This window comes from Clupea harengus, chromosome 5 (genome assembly GCF_900700415.2).
Source record: "Clupea harengus chromosome 5, Ch_v2.0.2, whole genome shotgun sequence".
Lineage (NCBI taxonomy): Eukaryota > Metazoa > Chordata > Actinopteri > Clupeiformes > Clupeidae > Clupea > Clupea harengus.
In genome coordinates, this window is record NC_045156.1 from 30,421,837 (window position 1) to 30,436,645 (window position 14,809).

Sequence of the window (14,809 nt, forward strand, 5' to 3'; positions counted from 1 at the left end):
TTTGGATTTTGGATCCCTCAAACGTGCCTTCCAAGCATCACTGAGCGCGTGCCGGGAGGGGACCATACACCAACTTGGCCTGGATTCAATAAGCCTGTAATGAGCCACAGGCTCTAGCGACACATTTTAGGTAAAGAGACTTGTCTAAAACTGCTTCGTTTTGCTAATATGTTTACTTGTCTATAAAAATGATAATATGAAATATCTAAAGTTATCCAAAGCGGTTACAAACATGAAAAAGAAGGGTAGGGGACTGTAAAATGTTTTGGGAATCAGTGGGCCGCGGATTACTTTCTGGTCAGAATGGTGGTCCCTGGGACAAACCCAGTTGAAAACCCCTGCTGTAGATGGATCTCTGCACTTGTGTACTGTACATACTGCTGTAGTCGACTACGGTCTGACGATTCACGTTTTCTTGTAAGTCACGTGTGGTGGAGCACCCGTGCACTATTAACCTGGGGGGGTGGGGGAGGTGATGGCATTTAGATGCACTGGAAGAGGAAAAGCCCATGAAGGGAGCGTGATGCTAACATTTGGGAGTGTCATTCTGTGGACAATTGGGGATTCTTTTTGGATATCGAAAGTCAGCCACCATAGTGGTTATTCATGAGCATGTCAATGTGCCACTGAACGGAACGTTGCTACAGGTATTCCTCATTGGCACCGGCCTCTTTCAGCAGAATACTGCATGCATTGTTTGGGAATGGTTTGTGGAACATGAGTAAAAGGTGTTTCCAGGATGGCCTCAACATTTCCTAGAAATCAATCTGTAAGCCTCGGGTTCCATTGCAGTGCAGGAACTATGGACCTTCAACTGACTCAATATTTAGACAAAATGAGAGATTTTTCCTGGCATCACCAATATTGGACTGTAAAGCCAGAGATTTTCTAGACAATATTAGGATTACCTCAAGGTCGAGTCGATAGTTGAATTTTGCTAATAAGTTGTTATCACTTGATTATCGGTAACTTTGGAAACAAATCTTCGTTTCCTCACCAACACGCCATACTAAGGTGACCAGATTTCTGAGACAAAATCCGGGGACAATTTCAGTTCAGATGCGTTAACACCTCCAAAACATGTAATGTTTTTGTCTTTGTAAACTAAAAACGGGGACACTGACTGGGCCCTTATTCATAAAGCAGTTTATCTTACCCTTGTTCTTGTAAATCGCAAGGGAAGTGTCAAACAAAGAGTTTTATCTAATCCCCTATTATAATTAAGGTAACCAGGTTTCTCGTTTATCACTACATTATTAAATCTGATGTCTTAAATGCATGTAAACGCACTCATTTAGAACATGTGACAAGAGCGAGCTTCACCAAACGGTCACAAATGCCCTACGTGCCTATATACATGCAAATCATTCTGATCAAAATATTATGTTCACTGTATACATGGGTTCTAACCTGATCCAGTGGGCCATTTAGAGGTTTCAAAGGTATGGACAGAATAGTTACTTGACACCCCCCAAAACTGGCTAATTGACATGCACAAGTGGGGAAAGCTTATTTAAAAAAAAAAAAAATACCATATCCCATTCAAGTAACCAAGCAAAACAAGTACTGTTAAAATACTTTATTTCACATCAAAACTTCAAGTTCAAGTCTAATCAGACAACACATTTCTGGTTGGAAGTCCAAATATTCTGTTCAACAGAAAAATCGTAGACAATGCGAGATGATCCCAGATGAGTACCACAAGAACATTTCATCCAAATATATAGAAAAGACACATTCAGTAGCAATTACAGCAGCCTTATGACCACAGGTTGAGAGCAAAAGTGCAAATGCATTTTTGTTAGTACTGATCAATATAGTAAATTCTTCAATTTGTTGGTTTGTCCTGTTTAAAGTGCTTGTTGATCCCCTGAAGAGCAGAGGAGTCTGTGCTAAAAGGGGGCGGCCATGTTTGGGCCTTGACCCGGCAGCAAAGGATTCAGACCCGTCTCCAATTCCCTCTGCTTCTGCAGGAGACCCTGTGGAAGGACAGACCAGGGAACATGCATGTCATATGTGAGGCAGCTTCCAGGCAGCTTACCCCTTCAGTATCCATCCAACCTTTAGATACAGTTTAAAGCCAACACGGGCCATTTACATTTAGTCATTTAGCAGACGCTTTTATCCAAAGCGACTTACATATGTGCGACTTACAATGTATACACATTTTACATTTACACTGATGGCACATCAGGAGCAATTAGAGATTCAGTGTCTTGCTCAAGGACACTTCGACAGGGAATCGAACTAGCAACCTTCTGATTACTAACCGACTTCTCTACCTCCTGTACCACTGTGGGCCACAATGGGAAGGATTTAATAGTATCCCAGTATGTCCTCATTATGCCTGCCTGAAATGTTGGCACATGAATGTCTGGGCCAGAGAGACATGAGGCTAACTCAGGGGGTCTTCATAAGGAACCACTGGTTGGACTAATAAAGATGATGCTTTTGCAGGCGAGGACCCATTTCCTGTCTATCTTAACAAGGCGCTAGCTCAGTGTACACTCAGTCAACATAGTTGCAGCCTGACATATTCAGTTCATCTACTATCTGTGCCATTAATACATCCCGTCTGAGGCACCCACATTAATACATCACGTCTGAGACACCCACATTAATACATCACGTCTGAGACACCCACATTAATACATCCCGTCTGAGACACCCACATTAATACATCACGTCTGAGACACCCACATTAATACATCACGTCTGAGACACCCACATTAATACATCACGTCTGAGACACCCACATTAATACATCACGTCTGAGACACCCACATTAATACATCACGTCTGAGACACCCACATTAATACATCCCGTCTGAGACGCCCACATTAATACATCACGTCTGAGACACCCACATTAATACATCACGTCTGAGACACCCACATTAATACATCACGTCTGAGGCACCTAATGACTCTACACTAAGTTAGCCTCAGCGATATTGATGGTCACATTCGTATGGCAACATTTCGGGGAGGTGTAATGACAATGCACTAAGATCATTAAAGGCGAAACCCACATTAATACATTACGAGCACACTGTATACCCACTAAGCTGTAATAGTAACCTTACGAGCACACTGTATACCCACTAAGCTGTAATAGTAACCTAATGAGCACACTGTATACCCACTAAGCTGTAATAGTAACCTTATGAGCACACTGTATACCCACTAAGCTGTAATAGTAACCTTATGAGCACACTGTATACCCACTAAGCTGTAATAGTAACCTTACGAGCACACTGTATACCCACTAGGCTGTAATAGTAACCTTACAAGCACACTGTATACCCACTAAGCTGTAATAGTAACCTTACAAGCACACTGTATACCCACTTAGCTGTACTATCTCTTCCTCTTTAGGCTCATTTGAAGAATGGCCTGCTGCCTGCCTACCTGTCTGAGCTCCGAGAGGCCCTTGAGGATGGCCTGCTGCCTGCCTACCTGTCTGAGCTCCGAGAGGCCCTTGAGGATGGCCTGCTGCCTGCCTACCTGTCTGAGCTCCGAGAGGCCCTTGAGGATGGCCTGCTGCCTGCCTACCTGTCTGAGCTCCGAGAGGCCCTTGAGGATGGCCTGCTGCCTGCCTACCTGTCTGAGCTCTGAGAGGCCCTTGAGGATGGCCTGCTGCCTGCCTACCTGTCTGAGCTCCGAGAGGCCCTTGAGGATGGCCTGCTGCCGGTCCCGGTTCTTCAGCAGCTCTGGGTGCAGCAGGGGGTCTCGCCCGGCCGCAGGGGCGCTCTGTCTGCTGCCACCCACACCTGTCCACAAACAAAAAACACCACGAAATACTCAGAGCTTTGTTTCAAAGCAGAGGATAGTGGCTTTACAGTGTCCTGATGCATAGTTGTAGGTGACTTTTGAATAAATAAACTGTATGTTTATATGCGTGTTAACTTGAATGTGCCGAGCTGCGTGCGTCTGCTTCCGTGTACACGAACCTGTTTGCGGCTTCTTCTGAGGCTCCTGTGTCTGTGGCATAGCCAGGGGGTCCAGGTGGTAGACCTCGTCTGTGCGCACATAGGGCACATAGTCTGAAGGGAGGCCATCAGAAGAGCCTTCTGATCGCTCTTTGGGCTGCTGCTGCTGCTGTTGGTTGAGTTCAAGGCTTGGAATGGGGGGAGAGCACACCCTACTGGAGATAATGAGAAATGTCTCCTTTTCAAATCTGCATGACATATTCCATCTGTCTGAATGTACACCTCTACAGAATAAGTCTACAACATAAGTCACTAGGTGACATTCATATGCAAAAAAAAGTGATCCCACTCACATTGACCACCTCCTATTACTGTAACACAGAAGACTAAACAGAGGATGAACTTAGAACAGATATAACTGGTGCATGTCAACTGTGAAGTTTTGAAACAGGAAGGTAATCTCTTGCCAAAGACTTGCATAACTATTTTTAATTTTATAAATGCATTCGTTTTGTTCTTTCTTTTAATACTTTTATTCTCTCTGAATTATTTGTGTTTGTTGCGTGATTACCAATAAGATTGATCGGTTATAAAAGCGCCAAAAACAACACAGAATCTTGGAAAAAAATTGAAATGGAACTTGGGGGGGAAATAAAAAAGTGATTTCATAGGGCCCTATCTTAGGAGCTGGATCACTCACCTATCAGCGTGTGCCCCCGTGGAGTAGAATTTGGGCTGATCAGAGGTTTCATCCTGCAGGGAGAAGAAATCATTATTTGGATTGTTCTGGTGAGCAAACACTGGACTTGAAGAAAACTATATTCCATTTCTGCTAACAGGTCCCCCTAGATCCTACAGACTGTACCTGTATCAAACACACTCAACATACATAGTGGGCCTTATCTAATTACTTCCATGTTATTTGACACGTAAAGAAACCTTTTTGATATGCATTTTATATGTAGAATGCTACAGCATGTGGGACTATTTATTTTGGTCGTAGGGTGTAACACTAGCAAATCCCAACAGTACAGCTGCTGGGCCTCACTGGTAGTTCCTGTGGATGGGTTTCACATTGGCGGGGTTTGTGATTAGAAGCACTTGCATTCTGATAGTTTCACTGAAAGGCAATGCTGCATTTACCCCCAAAAAAAGAAGAGTTGAAACTCCTGACTGATCAAAATAATGCCTGTTCCACAATCTACAGGCCAATATCCCAACTACCACCCAGATTTGTCTCAACCAACCATGGTGTGTGCCGTAGGTTAGGCGGCCATAAGTTGGCCATTTATGTAAGACTACCATAGAGATAGGCAGGCACAATGAGTAAAGATGCAGACACTGCAGCAGTAAATACGTCACACAAACATTCAAACTCAAATTCAGAGTCAAATTCAAAATATTTACACCAGCTAATCCAGGCCTGACCCTGATGTGCGATGCTGCAGGTGTCTCAAACGCATACGACCTATTTATCCTCCAGTTTTAGATCCAAAGCTGTGTCTAGGCTGAAATAGAAGGCATCTTCCACAGCTCATGGTCAAACTGAGCAGCATCCAGCATCTGTAGTGAAATCCACTGCAGGACACAGAGGGCCGTTTCAGGGCGGCCCACGTCTTTGTGTTCCCACTGCAGGAGCCACCACTGCAGGACCCCATGAGGCCCTTTAAGCCAGTGTTAGCAACTTTATAGCTACATTCAACTGCCAACTCAACCTTGGGGTAATTCTAGAATTTCTCTGGTTTAATGTTTGTGCTGCCGCTGGAGAAATATGTCATTATTTTGTCGTGCTCGGAATTAAAAATCGGAAAATCTGTTAGCTCCTCAGCCGCGGTAGAAATACAAAAGGCGAAACAGGACAGGACAAAGCTTTGGGTTGTCCCTGTAAACATTCGGGCCACTTGAAAGTTGCAAAATGGAAAGATGCCATAAATAATTAGTAAAAAGATTTGCTCGGGTAATTAAAAACAAAACAAAAAACTTTTCATCAATGAAAAGGGGGGGGGGGGGAGGGGGTATTGCATATAGTCCATATTGTTTACAGACAAGTGAATGCCATCTATTTGGTGTTGTTTACAAACCAGTTGCATTATTTGTGTGTGATTGTAAATATATAGTTCTAATTTGAGTTTATTTCATTTTTGTATTTAGACCAAAAACATCATTGTGTATCAGTCATATACTGTATGTACACACATACATTGTAAAATGAGACATTGCCTACACTGTTTTGCCTCTATTTTACTCATGGAAACCCCCTGTCCTGCTCCAGCACACTTGATTCAAATGAATACACAGGGCAGGGGTCACCAGGGGGTCACCGGGGGGTCACCAGGACCAGGATTGTCAAACACTGAGCCAGGACACCATTCAATAGAAAAGGGTCAGCAACAGCAAATAGTGGACTTTATAAGGAACTTTATTTCAAAATCAGACTGTGCTTTTTTGCCTTTTATCCATCGTGTGCTATCATCTGTCTGGGGAGCAGGAAAGACCTCAGATGCTGCTGCCGACCTCCCACAGGGCGGACACAATTGTCGAAAAAGTTCTCTTTGTTGATCTCGAAGACATTGTGCAGTCTGCAACAAGGAACAAAAAGGTCCAACGATTCTTCAAATGTCCAAATGCATTGTTGACCACCATCTGAGGAGAGCTTAAATGGTAGTGGAAGGTGCTGGGTTTGGTAGTCAGGTGATGGTGATGGTGATGGCCACTTCTTCAGAGGGGAAGCTGCATTTCCCATGAGATGGATGGGTACCTCCACACCGTCTACACTCGTGGATTTCTGTGCAGAACAGATAGATTGGTTCTAGGTTAGGTTGTACCAACTATATTGAGGTACAGGTGGAAAAACAGACACACGTGTGGTTATTCCGCACGCACGCACACACACACACTTATGTGTTTGAACAGGTTATCCCACGTATATATCTGTGAGGCTGAACACAATAAACCACCATGAGCAAAACTTGCTAATATTTACCCACAATTATAACATCGTTAATATTTAATACATATTAAACCGATAATAATTATTCTTACCAGAAAATGTAGTCTACAACGCCTTGCAGTACAATGGAATCCCATCCGGTCCAATTGTAATAAGAATCTGGATCATCCCTTGGAGCAAATGACGGGATAACTGAAGTTATCTGAAGTTATTCCCCTTTGGGCAGGAAAATGAAATGCTTGAGTAGGTTGTCCTTTAGAGCAGACATAACTTCTTAAGCTTCTTGTTTTATACTTGCTTGGTGTGGTATACCACCAAAGAACAATGGCCAGTTACAGACGCGAAGTCATGGTGCTGGTTTCACAAGACGCATCACATAAACTAAAACACACACAGAGACATGCGAAAATGACATCTCCACTGCACATCGTCAAAGTCCTGCGAAACATCTGCCCAGAATATTTCCCCAAGTCTGCCTCTTGCGCTTCCATATGGAGTTCCCACGCTGCTGCTGGGCACAGATCCAAAACACCGCAGCTGTCTTTCTCTGGTGGGATTGTCGTGCACGAAGTGTAGCCGCTTTGTAGTTTTTTCTGCTTGCACGTATATTGCGTTCCACTCTGTTGTTGATATTGCGGATACATCCAAATACATGTAGTGTTGATGAAACGCAAAATAGTCATTTCGTTGGTAACCTCATCCACCATCTTCGATGATTTCGCTGAAAACGAAACACTGTGATTTCTGCAGCGTACTTTTTGTGCTGCCTCCCACACACTATACCCAGGTGCCACCCATTGCCTTAACCAGAGTATTTCCAGTAGGTGAGAATATGTGTGAAGGGACGCTTGCTTCGCCCAATTCGCTCGTCTACGTCACAATCGCTTGCCTCAAACAGAAATGAATAGGATATAGAATTTGGCTTCCGTTGCGTTACTGGCATGTACACGGGGTGTAAGGGGTAGAAATCCAAACATGACATCGGGTATACTGAAGATTGTTATAACGGGCGCAGTGTTTCCCCTAGGTTTACAGCTTTGGGGGGGGGGGCTGCGGCACGGTGCACGCGGCGCGGCGTGGCCACCGACACAAACGCTTAAAGGAATCATGGTGTTCATGTGTTTCTTTTAATGACAGCAGTCAATATAACAACTAAACATCGGAACATGTCTTTTTATGACAATTATCCACAAAGTGTGCAGCTTTTGTCGCTGCAGTGGTGTATCTTTCTGGGCTTCTGGAAGAACATTTTTTTAAGATATTTGCGGCCTAAAATTCCTGATTTCGCAGGAGCTTTTCCAAAAAGTTGCGATGAAAGTTTTTATTTTTAGGTTTTTGTTGCAATGAAATTGGCGAAACAAGTGAAAGTTGCGATAAAAAGTTATGAATTGTCCTCTTTGTAATTATAATTGAGTTATTTGTTGAAAAATAATTGATTATTAAACAAACATTAATTCATCAAGAACAAAACGATTGAGAAATGGTCCTCTTAATAACCTCACCAATATGCCAAACAAAAGATTACCAGGACTACAAAAATGTAGCAAAATAGGCTTTACTTATCCACAACGAAGTGCACATGTTGGCAATACAAAAGGACCAGTACGACTGAATAAGATGTTATGAATGTCTCAGCCTTCATATGACGAAAAAAATTAAAAAAAAACAGCCTGTCACTATGATCTGTCTCGTCATCTGACGTCCTGCCTGTGTTTCTGCCGTTCTCATTGCTTATCAATCTGTTTTGCTATCCTTGTTTATTTATTTTATCCGTATAGGTGTTGATGTTCAATTTCATATATTAATTTAAAGTCGTCCAATTTCAAGTCATCCATTCTTCAACACTAGCTGCTACCTTGTCTTCAAACAGAAAGTAACGTTAAATCTCCATGGCAACAGGTCTTGAGGGTTTGGCAAATAATCGGATTTATTGCTTCCTTCATTATTCACAGCAAAATAAATAATTTTCGTTACATTTCATAGATTTATTAGCAGACTCTATGTAAAAAGGGCCACGCACAACTCACGGAAAAAGATAAAAAATGGAAGCCAGATCTATTTCTGAATTTTCGGTGCGGACATTCTGTACGTACGTTCTGTTTCCACGTCTGTTGTAGCCATTCTCATTGGGCCTCATTGTCGACCCTACCGAGGAAAAGATCTCTGCCGGATTCATGAACGCCTGGATATTAGTTTTTTAAAGCTTAAAAGTGTCCGTAGCTGTGCACTGGTTCTTAAGCCCAATTCTGTCCGCTGGTGGGAGCGTGCTCACCTGTGTGTACGCGCACGTGTCTGTGTGTTTGTGCGCATCGCGGCGGAACTCTGCCATGCGCGATACAGAGAGCAGAGAATTGTAAACGCGCGACCATGTAGAGACAGAAATTACATGCCGTCGTGTAAATAAGATAAATAACATAAGGCTATTTATTTTGTTTAATAAAAGAACAAGCTATAGACCTGTTCTATAGGAAAAGTAACCTTAAATTACTTCCGTTGTGATTTGGCGCTTTATAGAAAATAAAATTGAACAAAATTAACTTGACCTTCCAGGGGGGGCGGGGGGTGCCGTTGGGGGGGCGGGGCGCCCCCCTAATATAACGGTAGGGGAAACACTGGGGCGTGTTTTAACGCAAAACGACTCAGGCTCAGCAAAACAGTGCGTGAAATACAGTGAGTGAAATACAGATTATTATTATACGGCTCCTCAGAATGTTCCAAAAGGTTCCGTTGATTTTAATGGTTCGCAGGTCTGATATTTCTTTATATTGACTGCTGCGAAAAATGCTGTCCATGGCAACGGGTTTTGTGCTTCTAATTCACATCTTTCATATCGCTCTGCAAGTAGTCTGGTCATTTAACGTAATGGAAAGTCATTGTAACTTGAAGTCAGCCAGAAATGGGTTGCTAGGCAATACCTGAAACTTTAAAGTTATATTTGCGTGAAGAACAATTTTTTCTCAGCGGAAACCACGAAACGGCAACCAAATCGCTAAAAAGAGGTATTTTGGAGGAATGTCTTCTAACGTTTTGGCAAGTAACTGTATAATAAGCGGGATAATGTATAGTCCAGCTGTCATCATCGTAAAATAAATCCCTTCAGGACGAAACAAGACCTAGGGTTCTGTTAGTCCTGTCGAGATTTATTTTTCGATAACGACCACCGTACACCTTGGTCTTAATAGTTAACTAGACAGATTTGTAAATGAGGGTGAAATGACGGTTATAGAATGGCTTGTTTTAAAGCACACTAAAATCTTTGGTCTAACTGGCTCTGATCTACAGCTGGCAGAATGAGTAAGGTCACATTAGGCGAGCGCTCGATCATGCATTTCAATGGGAAAAATAGGAATGAAACAACTATTAAAAAAACAAGGTGCAGTACAGCCATTTGCACACCAGTTCGACATGGGATCAGGACCGACATGTCAGAGTTGGAGCGGTGTCGATATCTCAAAAGTTATGTATTTTGCATTTTCCTGAGCTTTATACCTTTTAAGATATTACATTTCAAAATGTGACATCATAATAGGGTAATTACACTGGCTTGCACCTGTGTTTCACTGACACTTGCGCCAACATGAAGGCTCCCTTTCTCTCGCAAATATAGGCCTAACTGTATAACTAGGAGATAAGAGGCACCATCTAATCATCTCCTCCCTCCCCCCATCCTCTCTCTCTCTCTCTCCTACTTTTGCTCATTCTCTCTCTCCCCAGAATCTCCCGCCACCTACCAACTCCTCTTTTTCACCCTCTCCATCTGTCAACATCACTCCATGTTCTCTCCTCCTTGCCAACTTTGCTCTCTTCACTCTTGTATCCCTCTACGCTGGCTGCATCATCCCCCTCTACACGGTCTTCAACTGCAGTGGCTCACAAATAGAGATGCAGCTCATATTAACTGGTCTAATCTCCATACCTTCATGTGTAGAGAGGTGCCGGGTGCAGGTTCCTGTGGACATGGAGCTGGGGTTCTGGAGCACGCGTTCCTCTCCACTAAGGTCAGCAGCTCCATCTGCCTGCGCAGGCGGCTCTCCTGCCGGTGCAGACGCAGGCCCGCTGGGTACCGCTCCGAGGCGGGCACAAATGGCCTGTTGGGCTGGCGCATGTTCCAGTCCGGGCGCTTCCCACTGACGGCGGGCACAGCCCTGTGGTTGGTGCGTCTGAACTGCTCGTACAGGTGGCTCTCTCTAGCTTCCTCTGGAGGCTCCACCGCTGCTGCGGCATTCCACATGTTCTCCTTCCCTGAGCTCTGCTGCTGCAGCTGGGTCTCCTGTCGAGACCTTCTGGGCTGGGATGGAAGAGTAGGATAGTGCTCCACGGCCACGCCCAGCATAGGGACAGGGTAGTCACAGTGGGGTATTGCATCGGATATTCCACCATCCATGTCTACAGGGGTCATGAAAATACAAAAATATGGTAGGCCAAGATGTTAAGCTGTTTGCTGAACACGCATTGGTCATTAATAGTGACATTTCCCACACTCTTACCTCTCATTTCGCATTCTCTTATTGCCTCACCATCTCACAATTCATTTTCAGATTGAAAAATTCACTACAACTAAATACATTTTCATTTTATTTCTATTTCTCTATGCAGACTTCCTTGATATGGTTGAAATAAGGAAACCATGGGAAACACGGGGAGCTCGAGCTAAGGGCTTACCTGTCTGCACACCTGTTTCTCGTCTGGGAGAGGCTGGGCTGAGTTCCTCAACTCTCAGAGCAAGAGACAGGCTACCAGTTGGACTTCGAGACTCTAAGCCGAGAGCTATAGGTCAGAAAGAACCACAGAGCAACAACCTCAGTTTACTTTTTATCAGACACTACAAAACCAGAATAAAGAGCCTTTTTTTGGAAGATAGAATATAAGATAAGACACTTCCTTCTAGCCTCTTACAGTAAGGTCAGTAAATACATTCTAGCAACATATGCACTCCATGCAGGCGTTAGAGTACCGTAATTTCCGGACTATAAGCCGCTACTTTTTTCCCTCGCTTTGAACCTCGCGGCTTAAACAATGACACGGCTAATTTATGGATTATGATACCTGTGACTGTATACGGTGGCTTTGTGTTTACGGTGGCTTTGTGGAGCTAGGATGCTAGCATGGATGCTTAGCGCCACGCGATTTCTCAGAATCTCTTAATAACTTAACTAATGTCAAAATAACCACAGTCTACCGGCGTAGACAGAACACAACTCAAAACATTTACAACAAAAAATGTCTTTTCAAGTTCTTTAGCTCACTGGTTTCAAACTAGCGTCTTTCTTCTATCTCGCTGTCTTCAATCTAACGTTCTAGCTTCTGATTGACTCTTGCATATGCATCACTATTGTATTACTTTTGATATTCATTTTAGCCTGTGTAAAGTTCATTTGTTTCAATGTACCGGTAGGCACCTGCGGCTTATACACATGTGCGGCTTATTTATGTTACAAATAATTATTTTTAAAAAATTCAGTGGGTGAGGCTTATATTTCAGGTGCGCTCAATAGTCCGGAAATGACGGTACTACCCAGGGACGAGTGCAAACAGTGGTGGGCTTGCAGGCGTTAGAGTACTACCCAGGGACGAGTGCAAACAGTGGTGGGCTTGCCTCGCACAGAGTCAGTGGACCTTCTCTCCAGACTCCCCAGCAGCTTGGACACATCGTGGCCTTTCCTTGCCAAATCGCGGATACGTTGGAGCTGCTTGTCCTTCTGGGCTTCCTCCTGTGCACGCTGCACACTTAGTAACATCTCCTCTGCCCTACGGCTGAGCAGCTCCTGTACACATAAGACAACCAGAATCAGAATCAGCGTTTTTGGCCAAGTATGTTGATACACACAAAGGGATTTTGCAGAAAATGTCAGTCTGAAGTTGCTTTCGCATTGCCTGTGGAGTGTGCACACATTGCAATTACATGGCCTTATAAGGAGCTGGCGGGGCGTTTCTGTATGCAAGTTCAGGTGCATGAGAAAGCGCGTTCAATTAAAGAATCAGTGCACGGCTAAGAAAACATTGGCGGTTTAAGAACACATTTCCAGGCGTTCATGAATCCGGTGGAGATCTTTTCTTAGGTTGGTCTTTCAAAGTTGGTAAGAAGATATTTAAGAAGACACTTTGGAAAATGTTCGAGAATGAGGTCCATTGTTTCCTCACAACGCGGTGTTTTCAATTATTGAACTGCATCGAATCGCATTGAATCAAATCGCATCGAACTGAATCGTTTTTTTTATCAAAATGCATCTTTTCTTGTATCGTATCGTGCCCATGTATCGAGATACGAATCGGATCGTCTTTTTCATGAGAGATTCACACCCCTAATAGATATATAGAGATATATAGATAGATAGAGATAAAGACAGACAGATAGATATATTAATACAGACCAGAATTATCTCCTCTCGTATATGCTAGTTGGTCGTTGGCTGTAGTCTTTGCAGTGCCACAGTCAGCCTTTGTTGCTGCTAGTTCTTTGATGTTGGTTTGAATCATCTTTTAATAATAAATGTTTTTGATTATATATGCTAGTCTATTCAAATGTTGCACAAGAATGAATGCTGCCAATATCTACTATTCAGAATTCCAAGGAGTTTCAGCGTTTATTGCTTTGGTCATTTTAGTAGTAGTTATTCATTTCGTCAGAGTTCCAGAATAATAGTTTAGTATAGTTTATGACTGATAAGACTCATTTGGGACTGATCCGTTATCTTGACCACTATGGTAGACAATACACTTTGTGTGGTGCCTCCCTCTCTCCCTTGTTGTGTTTGAAAAAGGTTGACGCCGATCAAATCGGGTGGGATCAGCGTTCTACTGGTGCTGATGTCAAGACAGTACAAACACCATTGTTGGTGGCCCTCGTGGAGTAAGTATTAGCATTTATGCACAACTTCACCCACATTATGTGGCGCCCGTCCATAGTGCTATTGCGCTTGCTTTTGCGTTCAATCCGTGTGAGGATTGTCCCTATACTGCTACTACTAGATTGTAATAGAAAGTGTTGTGAAACACATTTTGTTGTACTATGCATGATGACTGTTGGGGTAATATTATATGTTTTATGTTTTTCAGTTACTTTGGAGAAAAGCCACTGTAAGGACAATAAGTGAATACGCTTGAAAAGATGATTACAGTGATTACAGTGAGCACTGTTACGGTGCAAACCCATGACAGCGACGCGATACGCTTCCATCGCTTTGAGTGGGCGTGTTGCAGCGTGTGGAAATATCATTTTCAAACCGTCAGAGACGACACCAAACAATCTGATTGGCCGCTGCGGGAAGAATCGCTCCTCATTTGCATAGGATTCAACATTTTCCAACTTTTATCGGTCGCGTCGCCCAAAACGGTGGTCTACGTCACAATGGATTGGCTCCCGTTGAAATGCATGGGATATAGAATATCGCGTCGCTCGTAACGGTGTCATGGGTTTGTACCGTAAGGCAAAAAGGTCCAAATATTTCAACAAAAGCATAACACCATGGTCACATTGAATGATTGAAAAGTGTGATTGTCATGAAATCAACGCCCGACTACCTCTTACCTCTTTGTCTTTCCCTCTCTGGGTATCACGTAGGTACTGCTGTTGAAGATGTTCTCTCTCTTTCGCCACTCTCTTCTCTTCCTCCTGTTCCTGTCGTTTTAGTTCTAATTGCTCCTTCTCCCTCTGCCTCCTCCTCTCCTCCACCTGAGTGTTGATGGCTCGCTGCATCAAAAACCACACACACACACACACATATGAGGCACTACATTCAAACCACACACACACACACACGAGGCACTACATTCAAACCACACACACATGAGGCACTACATTCAAACCACACACACACACACACTTGAGGCACTACATTCAAACCACACACACACACACATATGAGGCACTACATTCAAACCACACACACACACACACACACACACACACACACGAGGCACTACATTC

The 14,809-nt window shown here is 43.5% G+C and overlaps 1 protein-coding gene across 3 annotated transcripts in view; it reads right to left on the minus strand.

Annotated features, from left to right (window-relative positions):
- Positions 1-1,564: 1,564 nt before the first annotated feature.
- Positions 1,565-14,809, minus strand: part of ccdc66 (coiled-coil domain containing 66) — a 28,255-nt gene continuing 15,010 nt past the window's right edge. Inside the window, exons 12-19 of one of the 3 annotated variants that reach the window (XM_031568520.2) lie at positions 14,411-14,572; positions 12,479-12,647; positions 11,545-11,649; positions 10,799-11,268; positions 4,633-4,685; positions 3,954-4,144; positions 3,652-3,773; positions 1,565-1,979 (exon numbers count right to left, since the gene is read on the minus strand). In XM_031568520.2, the coding sequence (XP_031424380.1) occupies positions 1,893-1,979; positions 3,652-3,773; positions 3,954-4,144; positions 4,633-4,685; positions 10,799-11,268; positions 11,545-11,649; positions 12,479-12,647; positions 14,411-14,572 (1,359 nt within the window). In that variant the 3' untranslated portion in view covers positions 1,565-1,892. Of the gene's footprint in view, positions 1,980-3,651; positions 3,774-3,953; positions 4,148-4,632; positions 4,686-6,330; positions 6,718-6,974; positions 7,099-10,798; positions 11,269-11,544; positions 11,650-12,478; positions 12,648-14,410; positions 14,573-14,809 lie in introns of those variants that run through there. The other 2 variants (XM_031568519.2, XR_004163774.2) reach the window with 2 other exon arrangements.